Raw genomic sequence first — 26,045 nt, 5'->3', positions numbered from 1 at the left:
TGCACTTCCAGCCTCCAACCATTCTGAAGCTCGGTGGCTTTCTGAGTCAGAGTTTGCTTCTCTGTGTTTAAGTAACTTGCAATTAATTTGTTTTCAGTTTGTTTTGTCACTTGAAATTATGTAAATTCCTAGCATCCACAACACCCTTGTTTGCAAGGGAGTAAGCACCACTTTGCTGAGTTTGATATCCAGTGGTGGTATTTCAGAGAGGTTTTGGAGTTTCTACTTTATACTATTTTGGTTTGTAATCTTCTCAAAATGGAAGAAAGCAAGAGAAAGTTTGAGCAATCTTTCAACAATGAGCTACCTAGATTTCTAGATAATGTCTTGGACATGAGAGAATGTAGCATGAAGAATGCTACACGTTACTGCTGCAAGCTGTCAACAGCAGGAAGGTGGGATTTGACAGTGATCCCACAAAGTATAGCTGGAGGACTAAATGTGCAAACTCTATTAGGGAGTAATTTTGCATGCGGTCTGTATTGTATTTAATGCAGTACAAGTGAGTAGTGAGCATTACTTTTGCATTTGAAGATATTTAATATCTTCTTAGATATTTATTTCTTTTTTTTATTTATTTTATTTTATTTTTATTTTATTTTATTTTTTTTATTTATTTATTTCTTAGATATTTATAATATCCACTTAGATATTTAACATTCAAATTATTTTTTAAGGCAAATGTGAGCACATTGCATAGTTACTTTTAAAAATTAGGTCAAGTATTTTCTATAAAATTAGGTTGGAGGAAAACCTGAATTTTCTTTTTTTTTTTTTTTGAATAGGGTAGTCAGGCTACTGACATAATAGTATTTTTATTATGAGCTTATATTTGACTCAGAGTAGAATGTTAAAAACTTATTTTAAAAAGTGTTTTCTTACTGTATCTCTGTGAAGTAAAAATTGAAGTTATTTAATTGGAATAGCATTGCAGACTAAACACTAAAAAAATGCTGATCTTTAAGGTCTAGCTTGGCCACTTTTTAGACTGGTTTGAATGGCATGTCCATTCACAAAATCGATTTTCACCTAGCAAAGTTGAAAAGAACTATTTTCCAGAAGGTGTAAATTACTTTAGAATATTGCTCCTTTTTGAGACCTGGGCCTTTCCAAGGAACTGAAATCAAGGTAAAGGAAGATAGTTCTGAGGTGGTGGAAGTTCTCTTTTTGAGTGATTCAAGTACTGAAGATGAGAGTAGATTTTGGGTTTGCTGCAGAAAGATTGTTTGAGTCCAGTTTTGTCTGTTTGAAATGAAATGGGGTAGCTGTGACAATTGTGTTCAGGGCTGGCAGGAGCAAGACTAGCCACCACACCTTCTCTTGTTCATTGCAAACAAGATGAAAGCCTTTACCATGCTTTTTACAACCTTGGGATTTTTTTTTTTTATTGTACGTTATTTGGGTTCTAATGTTTTAAGTACTTAGAAACCTTGACCAGAGATTAAAAAAAAGCCTCCATTGTTAAATGTCCTAGATGGTAAAATAAGAGTTAAAATAAAACAGGCTAGAGGGTAGTAAGGAAACAGATGAGAAAGAAATATTATGGAGCTTACCGAATTGGTAGAACATTTTAAAAATCTCATTTTATAAAAGATTGTTTGCATAGGTATTGTTTCCACCATTAATGACAAAAACTTAATAACGAAAACTTCATTTCAAGGTAGCACTTTGTGAGATTTATCAAAATGAATATGTGAAGCCATAAACCAACAGCATGAAGCAAAGATGAAATAAGAGCTTCTTTTGTTGATGCCTGTGAAGACTGTGTAATCAGAGCTCAAGTCTATGACACTTGAAAAGAAAAGGTGTCAATTTTGAGCTGCAAAATTAATATCCTTGCCTTTAGTTAAAAGATGAATACCTCTTTTTAGTTGTATCTTTCCTGCAGTTGAAATGTCAAGCACAGACATCTGGAAAGCGTGTGGTTTGAATATACATTTTAAGAAGATACATCCTGGGGCTCCTGTTTTTTTATGGGAAGAGAGAGAAGTCTGCAGTCTAGATAAAAGGAATGTATTATAGGGAATCTTCTAGGTCAGCCTGAGATTATATCCCAGTACAAGAGTCATATACAGAAGCACCTTAAATTTCATATAATATGTTTGATCGATATGTTTCTTGATAATTTTATGCAAGTTCTGCAGTAGGATTTCCTAACTTTAAAGAGGTCACGATTAGATTGAATTAAATCATGGACTTTTTGGAGAATATACTGACTACAGGTTTAAAAGCCAAAGTATGAGAAACTTTGTGGCTAGTGTAAGATTACTTTTCCATCCTATTTAATCTATTTTGCGATTTAAAGTTTGTAATCTGCAGGTATGTTTAAACACCATTGTCAGATAGATTAAAAAATCCATCTTAGAAGGGCAAAGTATATTTCTGGTCTGGTTGTAGTCTTTCGGTATCCCCCTACTTACCAGGGGTTAGAGAGAACACAGTCCGTTCTCAGAGGTGTACAGTAATAAGAAAAGAAATTACATACAAAGATGCAACAAGGGAAGTTCTAGTTGTGTGTGAGCAACAAATTGCTTATGGCAAGGGTGGTTCAGCACTCAGAACAAGTTACTCAGTGGCTGTATAAATTCTGTCCTTGAGGATTTTTGCAATTCAACTAGAAAAGACCCTGAGTAACCTAATCTCACTTCAAAGTTAGCCTTGCTTTGAACAGGACAATGGACTTGATGATCTCCTGTGGTCATCCCAGTTTAAATTCTTCTGTAACATGGTGTTACAGAGCCTTCCTTGAGTTACTGTTGCTTGTTTCATAAGGAACAATGTAATTGCCATACAGGATAAAATAAAAAATACTCAAACAGTTCTTTGGTAATAAGCAGCAACCAATGCTTCACAAGAGGATGTAAAAAACACCCCTGAAGACAGATTTAGGAACAGCTGCATCTGCAGTATTGAGTTGTGGTTTTTTTGCTTTTTTTTTTTCCCTCTGATATAAATTGCTTAGATTTAAGTCTGCAGGCATAAGACTTGGTCTCTCTTCCAAATCACTGACATTAGTCATAAGTCTAAATTTCCAGTCATTTTATGACTCTTGCTGAAGTACTGTCCTAAATTGCTTCCTGTGGATAAGAGTAGCATAGTTTAATTACACGCTTTCGAAGAAGTATTTCCTTTGAATTGTTTAAAATGTCTCCTTTGTCCCCTTGTTTTTGAATTACTATACACAGAGACAAAAGTTGGTCATCAGCTGTTTTTCTACTGTTCATTAATGTGTGCAATTCTGTCTTACGTCTTTTCTCAATGGAAAAAAAATCGCCAAAATATCACTCTTAAGTGTTTGTGTCTAGAAATGCTTTTCATATGTCAATAATCTTTGTAACCCTCTCCAAAACTTCTAGAGCAGCATCACCTTTCATACTTGGTGATCAATCTGGTACTTACCATTCCAAATGAAGCCCCATCATTTTGTTACCTTGAGCAAATAATAATGTTTTTGTATTATTCTGCATCTCATTCCTTGCAGATCCTAGTATTTTGGAATACAGTGGTCTGAGGTCAGCAAAGTCCAGCTGATACCAAAAGAGGTTATTTCATACTTAAAATTCCCATTCACCTATGGTAGGTAAAAGGAGAGTTAGCTACTTACTGAATACGAATTTCTCATCCAGTCAATCCTTTTTTTTTTTTTTTTTTTTTCCTGCTGGGCTAACTTCTGACTGGGTCAGGTCCTGCACCCAACTTGCCATAGGGTCTTACTCATATCTAGTCTATAGCAACCAAACTAGTGGTAGTGATGATGATCAACATGATGACAGAGCCATCTCTCCCACGCTTGCATCAGTTCTCAGTCTCTGTGAAACCAATTACCTTGACAGCTGACCTTTTTTTAACCTTATATGCACACTCAGCAGAGATCTTTACTGAGCTTAGAAAAGTGATTGTTAATTGACTACTTATAAAATGGACGGTAGACTTAAAGTGGATTGAATAAACTCATCTAAATAGTCATTGTTCAGCATCTCACCAGCAAAAATTTCCTGTAGGAAATCAAAGGCAGTTAGCTTCTCTCTACGTTTTTGATATTTCTGAAGCATGTCCTGTGTTTTCCAAGTAAGTTGACTGAAAAATATTTTCCATTTCCCTGAACTTTTTAAATGTATTTGATAACCACATTTAGGACTTCCTTTATAGTATCCTTGATTGAAAAGTGTATTTAAGTGAAAAGAGATGAAGGTTGTCTTAATGTTCTCTTAAATGTAAAGACCTGCACTGTAGAAATAAATGAGTCTTGTTGGAGATTATGCAGGACAGAGGATTCAACCTTTACAAAGGAAGATGTGATGATGGGCTATATTTCTCCTACCTTTGCCCTGTAGTGCTCTGCAGCCATATCCCTTTCCTTTTTAGAATGTTGCCAATAGCATTTAGGATCAGCTATCCTTAAATCACTAATATTATCAGAAGTCAATTAAAATATGTGTTTCTCACTATGGAAAATTATAAGAACTTTTGGTATGGGGGAAGGCCAACATATTTTGTTTTTACTGAATAAGCATTGAGTAAAATGTAGAAGTTTTCACTTCTAATACAAATACATTAGTACTGATACAAATACATTAGTACTGATACTAATACATTAGTATTAGATACTAATGGATTAGATTAGTACTAATACATTAGTGTTAGATATACAAAACACCTCTTCTGCTTCTTTTCTGTTTGAAAGTTCTCACATGTATATCTGTTCTGGATTATCTGTTTTATAATCACACCAGTCGCATCCCAGGTTCAGCCCTGAACTCCAGTATGTGCTTCCCTGTACTACCGAGATACCAGTTGTTGAATGTCTTCCACTTCAGTGATGTTGTTAGCCAAGGGATGGATTGGATGGAGTGGTAGGACGTTGGGTGCACAAGACAAACCCAGGACTATGAGTTGCATCAGGATGGTGAGAAACATCAGATGTTTACTGCCCCTGGAGAAACCCTGCAGTCTGGAGCCAGGTGCTTTCCCCAAGGAACTTGGTGAGCAGATCTAAAACTGTAGATGAAGTTGCTCTCTGAGTTCCTTCCAGCAGTTTTGCTGTACAAGTGATACATATCGATATGTCAGCAGCTTCCCAGCATTGTTTTGAAACAGCAAGTTGGTTAAGAACACATGTTATTCCTGTCATCCTGTACTCACCCACTTGCTTAACAACAAAAAAGAAAACAAAAAACTTCTTGTCAAAACCCATGAGTCAAGAACATAAATCTACAAACTGCTGCTGTTTGTCTTCCTACTGTCTTCTTGTAAAGAAATTGCTTAGGAAATATTTTTTCAGAGATATCTAAGGTCAGCTGTTTTTGATATTATTATATATGTGTAATATCAAAATTTATAATTTCAGTCAATGATTATTTTTTTTTGAAAAACATCTTGATAGTTTGAACTGACAGCCATCCTCAGAGCTATTTAATACCCTGACTTAAATTTGGTGAGTTTGTCACCACTGCCAACATTATTATTGTTTGCTTCTAAGATTGAAGGGGGAAGTAATGTCTCTATTTTCATGCAGTAGCAAAGCTGTGCCAGAGTGGTTTTTAAGCTGTTAATTACTAAAATCCATAAAGTGTTTAGGCAAATCCGGTACTGCGAAAAGCCTATTAAAAACATCTTTACTACACTTTTCATTATGCCATTATGATGGCTTTTTGGATAGTAGAAGACATTATTTTAAATACTACTACTATCTGTAATTTATTAAATTTTTTGATGGATCTTTAATTTAACTTTGTTAACAAATTTGTCTCCTTTCTGGATAGTTGAATTGCAGTAGTATAGACAAGATAAGAAGTAACTGGGTAAGTTGATCCCTAATCTTTTTGCAGCAGACATAACTGATCCCAAAGGCTAAGATCTGTTTTGTTAGTCTTGAAAAATTACCATGACACTCACATGAAGTGATGATGTGAGACTGAAAATCATGTTAACAAAACATGAAGCTTTTTAAATGTGTAAGTAATTTAAATGCACTTCAGTAAGACTATTTGCAAACAGAAAACAGTTTTTAAGTGTTTTCAGGACTCTGACCCAACCCTGTTCCATATGCAAGATGTGTGACTATAGCTGTATGGGTACTTGCAGAATGTTGTGGAGAAGAGACAAGGTAGCAGCTTGTGAGGCAGTGGAAAGGGTGGTCATGAAAGTGCCAGGAGTCATGGAGCACAGTGACATAGCTTCTCAGAAGCTTTCCAGAAGGAGCGGTTTCTCTGCAAAGATTTTCCTCTTCATTTGTGGATAGAATCAAAAAACTTCCCACAAGGCTGCAGTTGATACAAACTTCAGACCCCAGGCTCATAAATGAAAATTGTTTCTGAATTACTCTGGTCCTGATTCCTTGCTGCATTCCTATTTGCAAAGAGGCATTAAATGTGTCCTTTGGGCTTGTGATAATGCTATAACAGAACAGCTGTGGTACAGCACACAAGCTGGGTGCTATTTTTTTTTTCCAGAAGAATTTCCAAAATTACACAAACTGTGAAAAATATATGAGGCACTTTGGGACTTTTGAGAGATCTGTTAGTATGAAAACAAGATGTTTATTTAGTTCTATATTACAGTGATTTAAAATATCATTACCATCAGTGATGTGGGGAAGTCTTTCAAATGATTATAAACTTTACAATCATTACTAAATAGTAAGAGCAGTCAAGCAGTACAACTAGGAACTGAGAACCAGGGATCCTGAAACCTACTTTTTGATTGTCTTTTCTAGTACACCTTTTAACAATTCAATTCACTTATCTTTCTTTTCTATATCCTGCCTTGTAACACCACATTATCTTTTGGGCATATAGTGAGGTTTAATTCATGTAAAACACTTTTTAGCCATTGTTAGGAGAAGAATGCTGGGGCAGAAGAGTGCTCTTGCTCATATGCTGATAGTTTGAGTGCAGGGTAGATAAATCATACATAGGAGTAAAATGCTGGGAAAGAGAGTTTTCTGGACGTTCAGAAAGTTTGATTAAGTGTTTTTTTTTGTTGTTTTGTTTTTTTTTGTGGATTATGCATATCATGGTTTAATTGAAAGACAGACTTACATTTATGTGGGAAAAGCCAGTCTTGTCCTTTTCCTGGATCATCCACCTACACATTAACTCTCACTTTGTCTAATTTGGTTGAGCCAAGGGCTCTCCAGGAGAAGTGACAAGCATAGGGATAGCCTGGCTCACGTGAAGATCTTACCCCACTAGGCTTTGTGTGTGCAGCTGCCTTCACGAACTCAAGCACAGCTACAGTGTTATACATGTGAGCATAATTTCCTTCAGTTTTATGTGGTTTAAATAACTTGCTTGATGCAAAACAAAACAAACCAACAAAAAACTCTGTCAGAGGATGTCTTTTTCCTCAGTACCTGGAGAAATAAAATGAAATCCCCTGTTGCAATATTTCTTTAATTTCATAAGATATCTTGAACCAGTATTTGCTGAAGCTCCTTCTGCAAGCATAGGCTAGTGCTGTATTCCTGGGAATATCTCTCAGTAGAAGCGAGCCTCGGTCCCCTTAAACAATAGGAGGGCCTTGCAAAGATGTCCTTGAATGCTTTCTGCAACCCCAATTGTTGTAGTTTGCAGGAAGTAAAATGGTTTTGCAAGAACCAAGGCTAGCTGGAGCCAGACTGTACTTCTAATTCTGTAGTTTAACAATACTGTGATATTGTAATGCTTCTGTAAGATAAAATAGAAAGACAAAAGGATTGGAAGTAAAAAACATGACACTTTTTAAAATTTGATCCTACTTGTCATAAGTGCTTAGTTCTACTGCAACTGAGTCTGCAAGCTGGAGATGCTGTTAGTCTGCAGCGCAGAGCCAGTGATAAAAAGAGAGTGAACAGTGACTAGGAGAGAGAATAAAAGGCAAAAGAAAGGATTACATCAATAGGGTGAGATTGTGTAATTTAAATCTGCTGTGTTTCAGGATTTTTGTAATATGTCACAAGAAAATTGTGCATTTTCTGCTGAGTTTTCCTTATTCTCTTCTGCTGAATTTTGACCTTATTTATCTTATCCACACTACTTACATGTCCAGGGGAGTAGTGACTCCTGGAAACAGCCTGCTAGGATTTACTGGAAATTGAACTTTGTGTAGTCATGTGGTGGGAGAAGGAGCTTTGGAGCAATAGTTGGATTTCATTGCCTGGCTCTGAGGCCCAAATTCCTGGGGAGTGGGAGGTCTGGGTTTGACCCTAAGGCTCACTGTGCAGCCTGTGAGTTGTGGAGCAGGAAACCACCCAAAATGTTGCTAATTGCGGCCAAGACCTAAGTGCCAGGGAGCAATACCTAGGTATGTACAAAAGCCAGTTCCTCCCACAGGTCTGTAGGGATGTCTGTCCACCCATTTGTGAGCTTGTAGTCTGACAGACAGTCAACCTTTTCATCAGAAGGACAGAGGGAGTCACTTAAAAATCAGGACAAGAGGTGGTAGGGTTTCCTTCTTTTCACAATGTGTGAGTTAGTATCATCCAGGAATTAAGAGATTCATGTTTAATTTCTTCCTCTGCCAAAAAGGATTTAAATAGATTTCCCTCCAAATTTCAGTAACTACTATTAACTACTATTTAATAGTCTGTGGGAAAGAGGCTCTCCTCTCTTCCTGCATAATAACAGGAGCAGCATGGTCATTCACATGGAAAAAGGTTTCATGGGTTCTGTTTCAGCATCATTAAATTATCACTGGATAAAACAGCGTATGTTTTATACATCTAAATTCTGTCTAAATGTGGGCTTAAGCTTGGCTGTTGATTGAGTGGCAAAGCATTTGAATTGTGCTTATTTTACAGAGAACATATTAAATAATAAACAGGATACAGAAATCTGGCTTGCAGTCAGAGGACATAAATCTTTTGGTCCTGGAGGTCACCATCTTCTAAGACGGAAGTGAACAAATGTGCCTAAAAGCACAGTTTCAAAATTATTTGTGCTGACTGGCCAAAATGTGTTAAAAGCAAGCTAGTTCAAAATCATATCAACCTTTCTTTCTGACAGTGATTATCAATAATTTGGGTATTTTAATTGATCTCTGAAAATGCAAAAATTTATATATTTCTGATGATATAAAGTATTCTTATTTAGTATATGACTTTTTGAGCTATATTAACCCATTCTTAACATTCTATTTCATTATTGTTTATCGTATCTGTTTTCAGCCATATAGGTTTTACAGCTGTTTAAAAAAAAAAGGCAAAGAAAATTTAAAGATATTGAAGATGTCGGCATAGCCAGAAGTAAAATGGTAGTGTCAGCATTTTCATACTTCGTAGGTTCTAGGCCTGAGCTTGAGAGGAGCTGGTCACACTGCAGCAATTGTAAACTTCAGTGGCAGTGCAAGCAGCTACTTCTGAAAATGAGATTTGGTACAGATAAGTAAGTATGCTTTACTTTTCCTATGCTGCTGAAGGATATACATTTACAAATCAGTTAGTTGCTTTTAAAAATTTTGTTTCAGTAGTACATCAAGTTTGAAAGTTTTGCTCCAGCTGTAATTAATAAGGTGAAGGAAACTGGCACATTTGAATGATTTCATCAATTAGCCTCATAGCTCTTTTCTTAGACTTCCAGCAAAAGCAGCATCTTAGACTGATTTTTTTTAAATTGTTCATTTTTAGAAGTAAAAAAAAAAAAAAGTTCAGAAAAGTACAGAAGTATGAATAATTTTTAGAGATTTTTACATTTTGGAACTGGAAAAGAAGTGATACTAGTAAGAGTGTTTAAGTTGAGAAGACAATTGTGTGTAGCAAAATCATTGGAAAAGTTGAGTAGCTGAAGTTTAAAGTTCAGAGATACGTTGTTGGGGGTAATAAAAAGATGAAAGGTTTGGATAAAAAGATGGAAGGCCACAGATTTGTAGGGCTTTATGGAATGTAATTACTTTTTAGCTCTTATTTTGAGCTGATGTGGTTCAGCTTAACTCAAAGAGGCTTCCTGTACAGTCTTACATCTGATAATTTGATTATGAAAATGAACTCTCCCACTTGGAAGAGAATGCTAGAAATCTTGTTCTGATAAGAGATATTTATACAGCACAACCAAATCACTTAAACATAAAGGGGCCATGTGCTTATCCTCATTTCTAATGACAAGCTCACTGTAGCTATCTAAGTTGTCAGCACACGTTGGTATTCCCTGTTCAGTAGGGGGCCAGTGCTTTCCAGTGCTACTTCAGAGTAACTTCTTTGACTTATTTGGATATTCTGTGAATTTAATAGCTATAAATTGAGAATCTGTCTTTACATTCCGATCTTAAAATGGTACTGACAGAGGACCTAACTTTTGACTTATCCTTAATTGGGGAGAAAGGCAAAATCTAGTGAATCTTTAGAGATGAGTCTGGGGAAGAGAGGATCACCTGTTGTAAAAAGTAAAATAAGTGGTAAATTTGAGTAGCTGAAAGGTAGGTGAGTGGGCATAATTCATTTGCTGTGAAGTGCTCACTGGCAAGCTGTTACAGCAAGGTATAATTCAAAATCAAAGTAGTCTGTGGCTACGTTTTGAGGGGATGATGCTAGAATAAAAGTGAAGGAGATGCTGTGTAAACTCACTGCTCACTCTCCATTCTTTCTGTGCCAAATGCTATAATCTGACAATCTTTTCCATTTAAGTTTATAGACCAAATTCCATCTTCAGTTATATTGACATAAATTCCCTTAGTCATAGTTTTGTTGTATTTATAAGCCTAAGTTTGCTGTTGTGTTACAATAAGAAAGTCTTGATAACTGTTTCTAAAACACACTGAAATTTATTTTAGTCTGCAATACTTTTGTGTATAAGGGTGCAGTCTGATAAAAAGTGAATGCTTTATTCTTCACCTTTTTTTTTTTGATGGAATATAATACTAATGTAGGAAAGAAGACTGGGATCAAAACCTGGCTTTATTCAAGTGCTACAAGCATTACTGGTGAGAAAACATACAATCTACTAGCTCATTCCTATGTTACAGGATTTGTATAAACTTCAGGTCAACTGGAGATGTATAAACTAAAACAGTGCAGTGTGTGTAAAATTCTCTGTTTCTGTGTGGAAAAATCATTAAGCGCTTTCACAAATTTTCACAAATTTTACACAGGAACTATTCTTCAGTAAGTGGAAGTCTTAGGTGACTAAATAAGTGTATTTGGAAGGAGGGAAGGAGAAATAATTCTAGATATTTTCTGGTCTAATAAAATGTGTGTTTTTTCTTTGTTCTATTTGTTTGTTTTTAATGGACTTTGGAACACTTGCATGATATGGCAGAAAATTTGTCTAAAGTTTCACCCTAGAATACTTGTCTGTGAAGAAAAAGGTTCAGTTATTATTTGAAAGTAGGATTTTCAAATCAGAAGTCCTTGTCCTAGTACATATCCTATTGTTGTGGCATTATGGTATTGGATTTGGAAAGCATTGGGCAGAAAGAATCCCGGGCAGAAGAAAGGCTGCAAAACTCCTAAGAGGCAGCTGGGTGGTACAAAAACTTGAAATCACGCAGCTTGTAGTGTGAGCTTCTCCGTATTAGTACTCCAGAAGGGCTTTTAGCTTTTATGTGGGCTTATCAGTAGGTTTCCTAAGCCTTGAACTTTGGTCCTAAATGTACTAATAAATCTAGGATTAAAGAAAAAAATCTGGTTCTGCTTAATTTTACACAGGACTGTGTTCATCATTATTTTACCTCTGCCTTTGCAGACTTTTCTGTAGTCAAATATTAGGGAAGCAGTAACAATGCTTTTCAGTTGATCTATCTTACTTGATTTTTTGATACTAATAGATAGTTCCTATTATCTCTAATAACCAACAGAATGAACTTCTGTGTTTGCATTGGCTTGTTTTTAATTCAAAAACATGTAGCTCTAATTCTGTTTTTTCCTTTGTAAATAATTTCACTTGGCATTTTTTTCTATATGCACCTGTATTTGATATAGTGCTTTATTGAACCTATAACTCCTTTTAGCAATGTCCATTGTAAATAAGCTCTGCTGGAATATTATTTTAGAAAATTCTTCTGTACTGTGTTCAGATGATCATTAGTTTCCAGATAGGGCACTCAAGATCGTAGGACAATTCGGTGGGAAGGGCTGTGGGAAGGCTTTGGTCCAACCTGCTGCTCAGCTCAGGGTCAGCCATGAGCTCAGACCAGGTTGCTCAGGGCTTTATCTCACCTGTGTCTCTCTGGTTTCAGCTTACCCTGCTCTCTCTCACCCACTGCGAAGTGCCTGGCTCTGTCTCCCCTGTAACCAACTTGTAGGATTGCTACCAACCACTGACAGGTTGCTGGTAGGTGTCACCCTTATGCCATCCTTTCTGCAGGCTGAGCAAGTCCCCTCCCCTCATCCTCTCCTCACAGTGCTCCAGCCCCTGACCACCTTAACTGTTGGTGTCTTTCTTGTTTGGAGCGGCCTGAAACTGAATGCAGAATTTTCGACAAGGTCTAGAAAACAGTAAATATTTAACTAATATTTTAGTGAACAGACTGAGATGCATGAGCTCAGAAGAGCAACAGTTACTAGCTGAAGTAGATTTAAGGACGTGAGAGGACAAGGCTAAAAGATGCTCTTTTTGAGAGTAATCAGAACCAGGGTGCAGTATTTTCTGAGGAGCTTTTTGTATCTGGCTACATATAATGCCTGTATTATTAGTCTTGAGACTTCAGTCCCCGCATATCTCAGTGCAGTGGCTTTCTCTGATCATTGCATCCATTTAAACACTATTCACTTTCATGGAAATACACTACAGACACACAGGTTGAGAGGATTAATCCTGTTTCCTTGGCATATAGAACTTGTGAGTCACTGCCACTACTTGTTTGAGCAGTATTAAATGTAAGCATCTTAGTTGTATCTATACACCCACACTGAAGTTTTTATATAAGATTTTAATGTGCCTGATTAACATAAGAAAACCCAGTGCATATTTGTAGAGCAGGTGCAAGCGATGTCTCATCTCTTCCTGAACAAAAGGTTAATACATTCCCACAAGTGACTTAATCCAGCCTTAACACTAAAAATGATATGATTGTAAATTGATATAAATGAGAGTTAAAAGCTTCGAGTAGCGCACTGTAATTATTAGTTAATATTCAAAAGGGCAGGAAGTTTTTTTTAAAAAAAGAATTTACGCCACTAACTAGAAACAACTGATTTACACACAGCATTCATTTTAAGACTTTATGCTGTAAAATTTAAGCTTAAGTATATACAGCATGTACAATGCAGAAGTGTGCAACAAGAACTGCAGCATGTGTTTTGATTTTTAAATTTAAAATGTAGGTGAATTGAATGTAAATGTAAACCTTGTAACCTTGATTTTGTTCATCTTTATCAAATATATTGTCATTTATATGCATTTGTAGTCCTGTCTAGAAGACAGGATTTGCATTTCAGTTTTTTAATGGCAATTTATTTGTCTACATTTTGTTCCATTTTGTTTGTTTTTATTATTATTATTATCCTTAGAAACAAAACCTGCGTATTTTGATTCTTTTTTTCCAAAAGAAAATTTTAGCTAGGTAGATCTAATTTCAGAACTAGAAATTCTAATGTGAGATAGCTGTCTCAAGGTTTTGCAGTTCTTTATTTTGCTGCAATTATTCCAAGACAGTCTTGGGCATTTGTGAATGTGGGAAAAATTCTGGCTGCACTGCAGACATCTCCAATGTGCAAACAGACAGTTTTTCAGAAGCGAAGAAAAGCTGTGAAAAAGTATTCCAGCCAGCCTTTGAGACCAGATATAAAATCATGCTCAAGCTCATCCCACTTTTCATGCATAATGCAATATGTATATGTGCACAAATATATTGAAGCCTGCCTAAATCTGAAAGATTTAGCTGTACTTTTATGCATAAGGTTTTCTTAACATGACAGGAGCTAGGTATGTTGATTTGTTTATTTTTAAGCTATATTGGCATTAACATCTAAGTGTGCTTACAGTCCACAAATAATCAATTAGGCAAGAGAGCAGATCTTCCATATTTGATTGCTAAAGTAAAGTAGTGATTGTAGAGCAAGAAGGCTAAGTGTATAAGGCACTCACTAGAGATTTTAAAAGCTAAAGGCAAAGCATTAATTCCTGGATTGTAATTTATAAAGATGTGCACTGTGTCGGCTTATTTTGAATAATACTACAAAGAATGACAATTCTACTCTCTCTCTAAACATAATTTCTACAAAGGTTTCAATTTCATAATAAATAATTTTAATTGCCTGTAGTCTGCGCAAGTTGTTTGATTGGATATTGGTAAAAAGGTATTACATTATACAGAATCCAGTTATTGAACTTCAAAGGTAATAAAAAGGAATATTTGTAGGTTACGAACAGCTTTTGATATGCTTTTCTGTATTAAGTAACTGTCTGTAATTAATTTTTGGCTTTAACTTCTTAGGTTTTAGGGCTTGATTGAAGTTTCCTCTTTCTCAGCTGCCAGAGTAACCTGAGGATTCCCCACATAACCAGAAATCTTCTAAGGTAGAACTGATTATGTTGTTATTTTCGGCCACATTTTCTTCTGAAAGAATTAGTGAAGAACTAATTGCTGTGCACACCTTCCTAATATGTTTCCTGTAACATAAAGTAACTTCAATTTAAAGAAACATTTCGTCAGCTTAAGAAACAAAACAAAACGAACAATCCTTTGGCATATTCACATTAAATGCCAGCTCTGAGTGCAGTTAAGCTCTGCTGACAAGTTGCCCACAAAGGCTGTAGCACCTCCATCTTTGAAAATTTCCAAAACTTGACTCAACAATCAAACTTTTTGAGACTAATATAATCTAATCTAACTTTTAAAGACTAATCTAATCTAACTTTTAAATTAGTGGTGCTTTGATCAGGATGTTGAATTATGTTACACCCAGCCCTCCCTTCAGTGGGAATCTCTCCAGTAGAAGGATAATTAGTTAAGTACATTACATTTTTGAATTGGGGAAGTAGGCAAACAAAACAAGCACAGAAAACACACACAAGCACAGAAAACAACTCCTTGGGAGCTTTTTTTTCAAGTTTTCTTTTTTAAATACATTCTAAGTTCTTCCAAAAGGAAACACTGAAAATCATGAGCAGCAGCAAATAGTGATCGAGAGGGACGCTTTTATTAAATAAAGAATTTAGAGTATCAGTGTTACAGACATAATTCAGTGGGTATCTGCTGCCCCCTTCAGACTACTCCCAGTATTAAAGAAAAACAAATTTTTAAATCAGAAATTAATAGCATTCCATTCTTTTGCACTAGTTTTTGCTGGGGAGTGGGAACGAACCCTAAGAATAAATACATTTTTAAGTAGATAGCTGGTGAAATTTTTTTTATATCAGCAGTAGATTTTTTTTATTTTAATGAGTAAGACAAACCATACTTCAAGTTACTACTTCAGCTGCTAGGTTCGATACTCACAGTGGAAAAAAAGATCTTGGACTTGGAAAAAATCTGTGGACTAGGATGTGGGAAAACTGGAAATTAATTAAAGCTTCTAGAGTGTGTTTATACATTTTTGGTTAAGTCATTCCAATTCTGTGATTCAGTTCTTCATGTGCAAAACACATGATGCCTCATCTCTTTTTAAATCTTCCTTTTAATTCAGAGTAAGATTTGGTAGCAAGATCAAGACCAGATTGGCAGAAATTCTTTCTTACCTGCTCCCCAGACAGGGGATAACACGACTGGGTTTTCTATGCCTAAATACACTTGTATGTCCACTGCTCAGTGTATGCACGTGTATACATTTGTGTGTATATATATGTATTCAACAGCTCTCTAATCTCAGCTGAAATTAAGTACTCCCAATAAGAAGAAACAACAGCTTTGTGCAAATGTAGACCCATTACTCTTAGCTAAAAAGGACAGATGTAGATAGAAAAACTGATCGTACAATTACTGTTTTCTATTTGGGATGTAACATCATACATTTTCTAAGCTTGTCTGAGAAGATTTTTATAAAACTGATAAAAAGAGAAGATTTAAAATAAGATTATTATATGCATTGAGTGTTCTTACTCTACTGAGGGAAAGAAATTACATTTCTGAACACTTACTTTATATCAATCTCCTATTAACACAACTTGCTGAGGTGATAGCAAAAATAAATACCAGACTTTTGTTTGGTGCTATTGCTTTTTTTATTTCCTCATACATGATTTAAGCAAAATAGTTAAGGAAGAACAGAGATACAGATTTGATGGTACACTTCATTCCACAATCCTCATAACATAAGGATCCCAAAGAATAAAACCTACATGTTTTAAAGTGGAAAGAATGTATCATCTAGGTATTTTTTTCCCAAAACTGAAACAGTTATTTTCTGCTTTGGTGAATCTGAATTCTTAGAGCTTCTAATTGATGCTCTTGGATGCCCAAGTACATACACTGTATTCTGTTTGCTGTTCTGTCTGTACTCATTTTGCTGATAATAGAAAAATAAAAAGTAAAAAAAAAAAAAAAAAGTGAAGTTTCCATTTTTCGTATCACAGATTCTCAGCACACCAAGGGAAAACTTGATATCATCCTTGAAGTTATATCAAATCAATTAGATGTGACAGAAGGTTCCTCCTGTTCACATGCATATTAGACATCTATTGAAATGTAGTGCAATGCATCACTGAGGTATGTTGAGTTTGCTTTGCTTTTGCTAGCTTGCTTTTTTTTTGTTGTTGTTTTTTAACCCTATAAGTTTGAGTTTATCATCCCCATTCCTTGGCACTCAATGATGTAGGTATCTTTACTGGGATCTTCCTCTTCTGATTTTGTCACAGTAAATTTGGCCTAAAACAGGATTAGAAATATACATCACAAATTCATTTATATGCAAGTTTAAATCTTCAATACCTGATGTCCAGTAATTTATACATATTACAAATTTTACCGATTTCATTACAAATATTAAAATAAAGGTGGTAGAAGTATCTAACCATTCTAAAGGCATTAAACTCTAAAGTATGTTTAATTTCTACTGGCAAACTCCCACATAAATATTGTAACAGTTATTTTATCAGTGCTTATCCTCAATGACAAAATTCAGTTCACAGTGCCTGCAAAAAACAGCGTGAATCTACAAAACTGCACCCTTCTTAGTTACTGGAATGCAACTGAGAGGATAAAATTCCTGAAGTTTTGGACTCACCTTTGTTAGCTGTTCTGCAAAGTGTATAGCAGTTTGCGTATGAAGTGTAATTGGTCCACTTTTCACTCTAGACACCCCCTTTGCTAGTGCCATAAAAATGATCAGCTGAAAAGGGGGGAGAAAGGTCATTATTTAATAACTCTTCAGATCCTAGGAACTTACTGATTTAAAAAAAAAAAAAAAAAGAAACAAAAACATCCATGATGTCTGGAAGTGTAAAAACATTGTCTGCCAAATGTCATAAAAGTTCATGCTGCTGAGTGCTAAGAGTGATCCAAAGCTCAAGAATCTTGGAATTTACTAATGTGATGCCTGATTACAGAAGGGCTGCTACTTTTCCCCAGTCAAGTTTGCCACTAGAATTTGTGTTATTACATTTTACTTTGCTCCTCATTCCCCAGGCTTCCCCAAAGTCATGTCAGACTCTAGATTACAAGACTACCTTTGGGTGGAGAGAAAAACTCAGAAAAGGTTTTTAATTATAACACTTCATGATGACATATTCACCAGACAGACAGGAATACATCCTAGATAATCTGTTCTCCAATAACTTTAACCAGGAAGCTACTTTTACGCCTATACATGGAGTACCAAATAGAAGCGAATTACTACTTCATATTTTATACCTACTATTTAACGATGTGTGCAAAGCCAAAAGCATCTGTGGTTCCTAAGAACTGTATGTAATATGCTAATTCTACTGATGTGAACCAGTACTGATGTGTACCACACCTGGAAACTTCTCAAGACTGATTATCAATTCATTATTTAAAGCCATGCCTTCTTCTGGAGATACAATCCAACTTTGAAATCTACTTGCCATTCTTTCACTGTTCAGATTTACATTATTTAAAAGTAATACATACATAAACGTTCTTGCTACATCACTTTCATGTAGACACAAATGGGAGCCTTACTTGGTCTTGTAAAGAATCATCCACAGCTCCACCATGTTTAAGATTCTTCAGCAGTATCTCAGCTGCTTCAATGCCAACCTTGTCAGAATTTTTTCCTAACAGAGAAATGTAAGAAGTTAGGATGCTGCCAATTATTTTTAACACGTAAAAAATAGAGAAAACAAACAAGCAAACAATTAACAACTTTTTAAACCTTATTTCCATGCTCTTGCCCCAAATGTCTTCTTGAAAAAACTCCTGTCTTATGATGACATATTCCATATTCCATAAGCAGTGGGAAGCACATAGCCCCACTTACAGTCAGAAAAACATTTTATTCAAACCATTTAGATCAAAAGCACATCTATTCCTTTTAATCTAGTACACATCTAGATTCAATGCTGAACAAAATCTTCACAGGTAAACCATAGAGCCTGTATGTAAAGTCCAGAAGCATTTTCAACTTAGTGATCCTTAACAATCCATTCTGATAAAAGGTGAATTTAATAATTTTGTAATTTTTGTTGCTATGTAAAAGCAGTTTAGAAATACAAAGTGCAATATTTTATTTACTGAGTTTCAAATCTGTTCATTTCCTCTATCCCTATTAGTAAATAACATCCACTTAAAAATGCAACACTCAAAGCATTAAATCTTTGAACAGATTATACTTTGGATTTCTACTTAAGAGTATATTAAGTTGATTCTGAAAGAGGTATATTCCATACAACTCTTACCTCTCTTGCCAAGTGACGACCCAGCTAACAAACAACCTGTTGATGTCTCTGCAACAATGCTGAGCAGAAAAAGTATTAAGAACAAAATCACTCACATTACACTTTATCAGACAATTAATCAAGATCTAGCTAATTGACCAGCAAGGTTACAGGCATCAATAGAAAGTTTAGGCTTGTCTTACATTATTCCACTTCCGGTCCCAAAGGCTTGATCATCAGGTTCTCGAACAGGCTGAATGTTAATGTAAAGATCTCTGATTTCTTTTCTGATGCATCTCACTGCTGCTGCTGACATGTCTTTTGCCAGCTAACAAGATAAGAGGTAGAAACATTAATTAATTAATGATGTAACTTTAGCAATAGATAAGGCTCATTAGCCTAATTATCAGTGGATTCTTTAATAAGGCTAAGTTATTAACTAGAAAACTAAATGATTGTTATAAAACCCCTACAAGCAAGCACTGAAGATCATCTCTTCTGAGAATGTTCCCATAAACTCTGAACAAATGACAGATTGTAGGGAGATTCCATATATAACATATAATAATAAAGAATATCAAAGCTCCAATAGCAATAGGAATTCCAATAATTCTTCTCCTTACATATGGAGAAAGATTTCACTTCAGTCTTAATCAAGAACTCAAAGACCTTACTGAAACCTTTAGTCTAAAGTGAAAAAACTCAAGACCTTAGACTGTAAAAAATAAAACAAAAACCCAACAATTATTATGTACAGGATATACTCTGTAAGACAGAGTATATAAAATAACAATTTTAAATCAAAGGCATGTGGGGGCAGATGAAGCTTATCCTATCCTCATAGGGTTGGAGATTTTAAGACCAAACTCAGCACTCCACAGCTCTTCAAAAACTAACTCAGTTTCTCCTCTCCCTTCCTCTTCTGCTTCCTAGCCTGTATGTGAGAAGGAGCTGAGGCGATCCCAACACTCATTCTCTGTAAACAGAGGTAGGATAGAAATAACGGAAAGAAGGAGGGATAAAGGGGCAAATTTATCTGTTTTTTTTTTTTTTTAATTTTTGGCTAACTTAACTTGTTCTGTCTAATCCCAGTAACAATGGTTGAAAAGTCCGATTTTGTCTGACTTCTGTCTATTACAGTGCACCATAGTTTAGCCATGAATCTATGAAAAACAGCCATTATTTCAGATTTCACATAACTCACAGAAACATGAACGGTACATAGATATGATACCCCTCAATACATACTAAATATTTTGAATAGTTACATGAAGGATATCACAGACACTGTTCTTATTTCCTATTTTACCTGGTACCATATCCCTGTGCAATAACCACATTTTAGAAATGTCCAAAATTCTGTTTTATGGCCTGAATAATGCAATCCATTTAACACAAGTACTTGGCTTATATGTGACTGCAGAGCACAGGAACAGTAGAGGTGTGCTAGAGAGATTACATGCAATTTTATATAGATTTATGAAGTTGGATACCACCACAGCTATTACTAGCACTCACTTTTATAGGCAGTGCTCCAGCAACAAACGCTCTTCCATATATCTTTGTCACGGTGCCACGTTCTGTTAAGTTTATTGCACTCAACTCTTTGACTGGTGACATCTGGACTACAACTTCACCACCTCCCTGAGGATAGTAGCCCCTATTTACAAACAGGAATCAGATATAATTAAATGTAAAGATCACAGGGAAACCCAGAAAATAACCATAAGGCTCTTAGTATATTCTGTGATACATTCACATGTTCTCTGTTACTATACATATCAATTCTGTCGGTGTACCTAAGAAATCTTTATCATACAAGAATATTCTCCAATAGCATTACCTCAAAATCTTATTAACTGCCTAACACTAACTTAACTGGCACCTCAGAAAAAACTCAGTAATGGACTGACTGTTCAGCATGCACTTCCCTCAGGTGTTAGTTAACTGGAAACATTAAAACAGCAGCTGAAGGCTCAGCAATGAAAAAAAAAAGACAGGGAAGAACTATATAACATTCATCATACAGTGATGGTCCACACAGGGGCAGCTAATACAGTTCAGTTAATGTACGATAAATTCATCCCTTAGATTGATTCAGAGCACCTTGTGTGTGCCTCCATGCTCACAGACTGCTGTAAGGACTGCTTCTGCCACATGACACTGTAACTCACCTCTTTTTTATGTCACAATTAAATGTGAAATTGAACTTTTCAACTATTGGCTTGAAAACCTGAAAACAAGCATATATAAAAACACACAGTGAATCTATTTTGAATTTATCATTTCCCACTATTTTATTCAGTCTTTAAAAAAAAAAAGTTCAAAACAAAAATTTCAATTCCATTATAAAAAGATAGGCAGTCTCATCCATACAGCTTATCTGAGGTTCCCTATATTTTATTCTGAATAACGCTTTGTGTTAAAGGATTCTTTTTTGAGAAGAGAAAGAGAACAAATAACAATTCACAGAGCTTCTAGAATAAAGAATGTATCTTAAGTGAAATTTGCTTTAGTAATTATAAGCAAACAGACAAGTCATTATTTCAGGGACTTCCACGAAGCACTGGTTGCTGTATACATATGGTACACAAGTAGTGTAATATTCCCATGCTTAATTCCGTAATTACAAATAAACTTGCAAAAGAGCAACAGAAGTACAATAGTTATATTACATATATAGGCATGAGTTGAAGGAATTTTTCCCTACCATGACTGTGTAGTCTATCTGAGGAGCCATCTCAGCATTGGTCCCACCTTTAAAATGAAGTTCTGATGGGGAAGCAGCAAAGAGCACACAGGGCATTGCTACCTGCATCAGTAGACATACGCTCCTAAAAGCAATTATAAGATACTCAAATATCATGCGGTCACAATCTGTGTAGAATCACTACACATCAAGGGCAAATGACTTTACAGAGCATAAGTAAGTATTTGATTTTGAACGTTATCTATAAAGCAAACTTATTACTCTTTAAAAAAAATGCTAATTAAAACTTCATGGTCTTGGCAAGCCTAAACATACAAACTTCTGTTTCACAGTAATTGTACCTTTAATATTCCTGTTTGAAATAAAAGTAATGTATGCTTCCTTAGTATACTGATGGTCCTGTGAAAACTGTAGGGTTAGACAGCAGATGGTATAAGCAGGAAAGGTTTATGCAGCAATTTTAGCATTTTAATATTTAATTAATAATAAAATACATAAAAACCTACAAAATTGCTTAGAAGCTGTTCAACATCTCATACAAGAAAATTCAGGGGCATAGAAAATATGCTTTGAGATACACAATTCCCCTATTACTGAATCCCTCCACATTTCATAGATAATAATAAACCTCAGAATAGTTTTCCCAAAAGTTTGCTTAGCAAAGTGAAACAGTTATGTCATGGGTGTTTCATGTTTGTGAACTATACTTTTTTTTTTTTTTGGGGGGGGGATGACACACACTTGTGTTTAATTTTATTAATCCTTCTGCATTGTTGCCTACTCAAGCCTTTCTGTGTTACGTTTAAGTAAAAGACGTAAAAGACATCAGCTTAGTTGTTTATACTATCGCAATTCAGAAACATATTTCTCTTATGGGAAACCTTAACTTATGCCTACCCTAGCTTACGCTTTCAAGTTCACAGCTAAACCCATTCTACTTTTTTGCAACAGATTCCTAGAACAAAGGATTCAACACAGCAAAAAACAAAATGGAAGAAACACAGGGACAAAAAACAGCGGATTGAATATGCCCCACGTTCAAAAAGACTAGTATACTGCACCACCATGTGCATAAGTACAACCTTAAAATTGACTTTATTATATAAAGAGGATTAATTCAATATTTCATTGTATAATCAATAAATTAATACATTAATCAATGTACTAATTCAACATCAGACGTAATACTTTTGCAATTTAATATACTGTACGCATTTGTGAGATACCTATCTAATTTGATGCATTGACCTAATATTTCATGTACTAATGGAAGACAATTTTTTAAGTGCATGGGCAGCTTTTTTTTTAACATTCATCAAATGTTCAACTTATAATTTATATGTAATTATATACTTTATTAATATATATCCTGCTTACATAGCAGGTTCTTTGCTCACACATAGCAGACAGCACAGATTATACCTCATTAGCCATGTATTAATGTTCTTTTCTCACGTCTTTTGTGACAATTTTAAAGTTACCAAAAGCAGTTAAGAGCAGTTGCTTGTCAATCATTATCCATGTACAAAGACATACCCTGCTGTTTTGGTATCTGCTATGTGGGTTCCACCTTTGATCTTCCCAGGAGTGAAGGTTATTTCTGTTGAACCAATTTCTCCACCCTCCAGCTTCCCTTCACATAAATCTCGAACGATCTCCAATCCAGACAGATGCTGAGGTCTTAAAGTCATAATACTAAGTTAAAGATCCATTCAAGTAGACTACATAGTCATGTTACATTAAAAAAAAATACTAAACATCAACTAATACATCAATCAACATCAATTGCAGATTTAAAACAAGGATTAGAAATTCAGTCTGGTTCCTACATTTCTCCTGAGTTCAGAGGAGCTAAAGGAGCTTTCTGATCATTCTGAAATTCGTAGGATCCTGGTGTGTTTTCCAATAGAAAGGGTCAAGACAGACAAATGAGATGCAACAGTCACTTTCCTAATGTGATAAATGACAAAAATGTAATGGGATAATGCTGCCAAGTTGTATAATGATAGCAATACTGAACTGGAGCCAAAGCCGGTTAACTGTTCCCAGAGCCATAAAAGAGCTAACAGTTCAGTGCATCTCTCCTGCTGTGCTTGCATTTCCATTTGTTTGTGTAGTTTACATAGAAGAGAAAATAAATAAATAAATAAATCTATTTTTTGTTTAGTTACATTTTGAAGATGTCACTAAGAACTTGAGCTATGATTTTATTCAGTAGCCTCCAACTTTCTCTGGGCTACAGGCTGTTAAGACAGTAAAGCTCATTATTACAGAATCACAGAATTGAAGGGGTTGGAAGGGACCTCAAAAGATCATCGGGTCCAACCTCCCCTACCAAAGCAGGTTCCTTAGAGCAGGCTGCCAAGGTAGGTGTCCAGATGGGCCTTGAATATCTCCAGAGGAGACTCCACAACCTCCCTGGGCAGCCTGTTCCAGTGCTCCGTCACCCTCACTGTGAAGAAGTTCTTTCACATGTTGGTGCGGAACTTCCTGTGCTCTATCTTGTGGCCATTACCCCTTGTCCTGTCCCCACAAACCACTGAAAAGAGGTTGGCCAAATCCCTCTGTCTCCCACACCTCAGGTATTTTTTATACACATTGATGAGATCCCCTCTCAGTCTTCTTTTCTCCAGGCTGAACAGACCCAGGTCTCTCAGCCTTTCTTCATAGGGAAGATGCTCCAGGCCCCATATCATCTTTGTGGCCCTCCGCTAGACTATTAATTGACTGTCAAGCCCATCTTAATATATGAATTTCCTTCCATGAGAACCATTGGGAAATACAGCAAAACTCACTGTATACCATTCTATAGACTACTTTCAAGGCAGTTATAGAACAGTAGCACAGATAAGCAAGACTGTTTCAGTAAGCCTAAATTAACTACCTCAAAGCTCATCTCTCTCCTGGATATGTTTAAAGCCCAATAATCTTTAAAAAAAAAAAAGGCTGAAAAACTACATATATATAAAAATGCTAAGGGATCAGTTTCCCTTAGTTGTAATTAAAACTCATCCTAAATAAACGATGACTCTGACCTCTGTGTTTGTCTTACAAATGTGATGTCAGTCAAGAAGGGTGTCACAAATTATCTGAGTTCATGAAGGAGCACAATTCTAGGCAGAATACTGCCATTTATTAAATCAAGATGAGAAATGCAAGTAACGCGTCTTTGACGTTTCTGGTAGCTTTCAAAATAAAAATGACTACTCTGGGACATACAGATAGCATACAAACTGTTTTGTATAGAATATACACTATACAAAATGTTTTATATGGTATATATACTATATACTCAGTGATTAATGTCTCACTGAGGCATTATATGATCTTAATTATATTTTGTTTCACACCACGCAGGCTACTTCACCTTTGAAAATATTTTTCAGGCACTTTTAAGGCTGTGCAGCCTGACAGGTGGAGACAGAGGGAGTGTCCTCACCTTTCCTGGCAGCAAGCCAGAGCCAGGGAGAGGAAACTGCCCTGAGGAAGGAGAGGGCAAAAAAGAAAGTGTATCCCAGGTCTGCCTGCTTTGATAGGCCTTCTTGACGTTCTAGCTTTTCTCCGCACTTGGTCCTTCCACGTCAGTGAGCCACAGGCAAGACTTTCTGCTTTAAAAAGGCTGCTTAAAACACCGCTAATATGTGATTTTTGCCCTTGGAAGCGTTTCGGTGTGCCGCCAAGGCTGTGCCCCCGTTCCCGGAAGAGGGCCTCGCCCCCGCCTGAAAGCGCCCAGGGACCGGCGCGGCCCTCCCGGCGCAGTCCCGGGGGTGCTGGCGTGCGGCGAGGCCGTTACCTGAGGCCGGGCTGGCTCCTCCCGGCGCGGATCCGGCGCACCCTCAGCGGCAGGCCCAGCAGGCAGCTCAGAGCCGTGGACACGCGCAGGATCTGCCCGCCCTGCAGGGGGAACGGCGCTCGTCAGCCGCTGCGGCTCCCGGCCCCGCTGCCCGCGGGCGAGGCGAGGCGAGCGGAGCCCAGCACAGCCCAGCCCGGCGCGGATGCTCACCCCCTCCATGATCCCGCCGTCTATCTCCACCCTGTCCCCATCCATGGCTGGCAGCGAGCAGAGGCGCCGAGGGGACCCGGAGTGAGCCCCGAGGACGGCGAGACCCCGGCGAAGCAACGCCCCCAGACCGGTACCGCGCTGTCAGATGCCGGTGCCAGTGTCAGGCAGCGGTGCTGGAGCAGGCGCAGAGAACGCCGGCGGGGGCGGCACCGCGTCGTGAAAAGCCGCCGCCGGGTCCCAGCGCCCGGGTGGCCGCGTAGCGGGCGGGGCAGTGCCCTCCTACCCGCCGCAGCCACCCCGTTCCTTCCCGTCCTGTCCCGGAGCCAGAGCGGCGACGGATCAGGCCGGGGAGCGGCCGGACTTCCCGCCGTGCGGCTTGTCTCAGTGTTGGGATCGTTACAGGCACGCGGACGCGCACACACACACGGGGCCCCTCTCGGAAGTTTATTACAGCGTACCGGCAGCGGCCGGACCCTTGGCGCTGCCCCTCGCCCCGCCAACGGCTGTACCCCGAGAGTTCTGGGGGCGCTGGGTCCGGGTGTCGCCGTGCCGTTCCCTCACGGACCGAGGCCCCGGCCTCTGGCCCCTGGCTCCGGCCCCACCGCCACCGCCCCGCTGCCGGCCCCGCCGCCCGGTTGGCTGCGGC

The 26,045-nt window shown here is 37.2% G+C and overlaps 1 protein-coding gene across 1 annotated transcript; it reads right to left on the bottom strand.

The window, feature by feature from the left end:
- Positions 1 to 16,049: 16,049 nt before the first annotated feature.
- On the bottom strand, positions 16,050 to 26,000 carry RTCA (RNA 3'-terminal phosphate cyclase). Its single transcript, XM_035537230.2, has 11 exons — positions 25,400 to 26,000; positions 25,190 to 25,290; positions 22,933 to 23,076; positions 21,397 to 21,520; positions 20,861 to 20,919; positions 20,205 to 20,346; positions 18,890 to 19,014; positions 18,708 to 18,766; positions 17,992 to 18,086; positions 17,075 to 17,179; positions 16,050 to 16,716 (listed from the first exon to the last, which is right to left on the bottom strand). Exons 1-11 carry the CDS (start codon positions 25,442 to 25,444, stop codon positions 16,618 to 16,620), a joined length of 1,098 nt encoding a protein of 365 aa, XP_035393123.1. The 5' UTR covers positions 25,445 to 26,000; the 3' UTR covers positions 16,050 to 16,617.
- Between the last annotated feature and the right edge of the window lie 45 nt (positions 26,001 to 26,045).

This window comes from Cygnus atratus, chromosome 8 (assembly GCF_013377495.2).
Source record: "Cygnus atratus isolate AKBS03 ecotype Queensland, Australia chromosome 8, CAtr_DNAZoo_HiC_assembly, whole genome shotgun sequence".
NCBI lineage: Eukaryota > Metazoa > Chordata > Aves > Anseriformes > Anatidae > Cygnus > Cygnus atratus.
The sequence above is the reverse complement of the archived record's forward strand: the minus strand, read 5'-3'. Positions and strand labels throughout refer to the sequence as shown.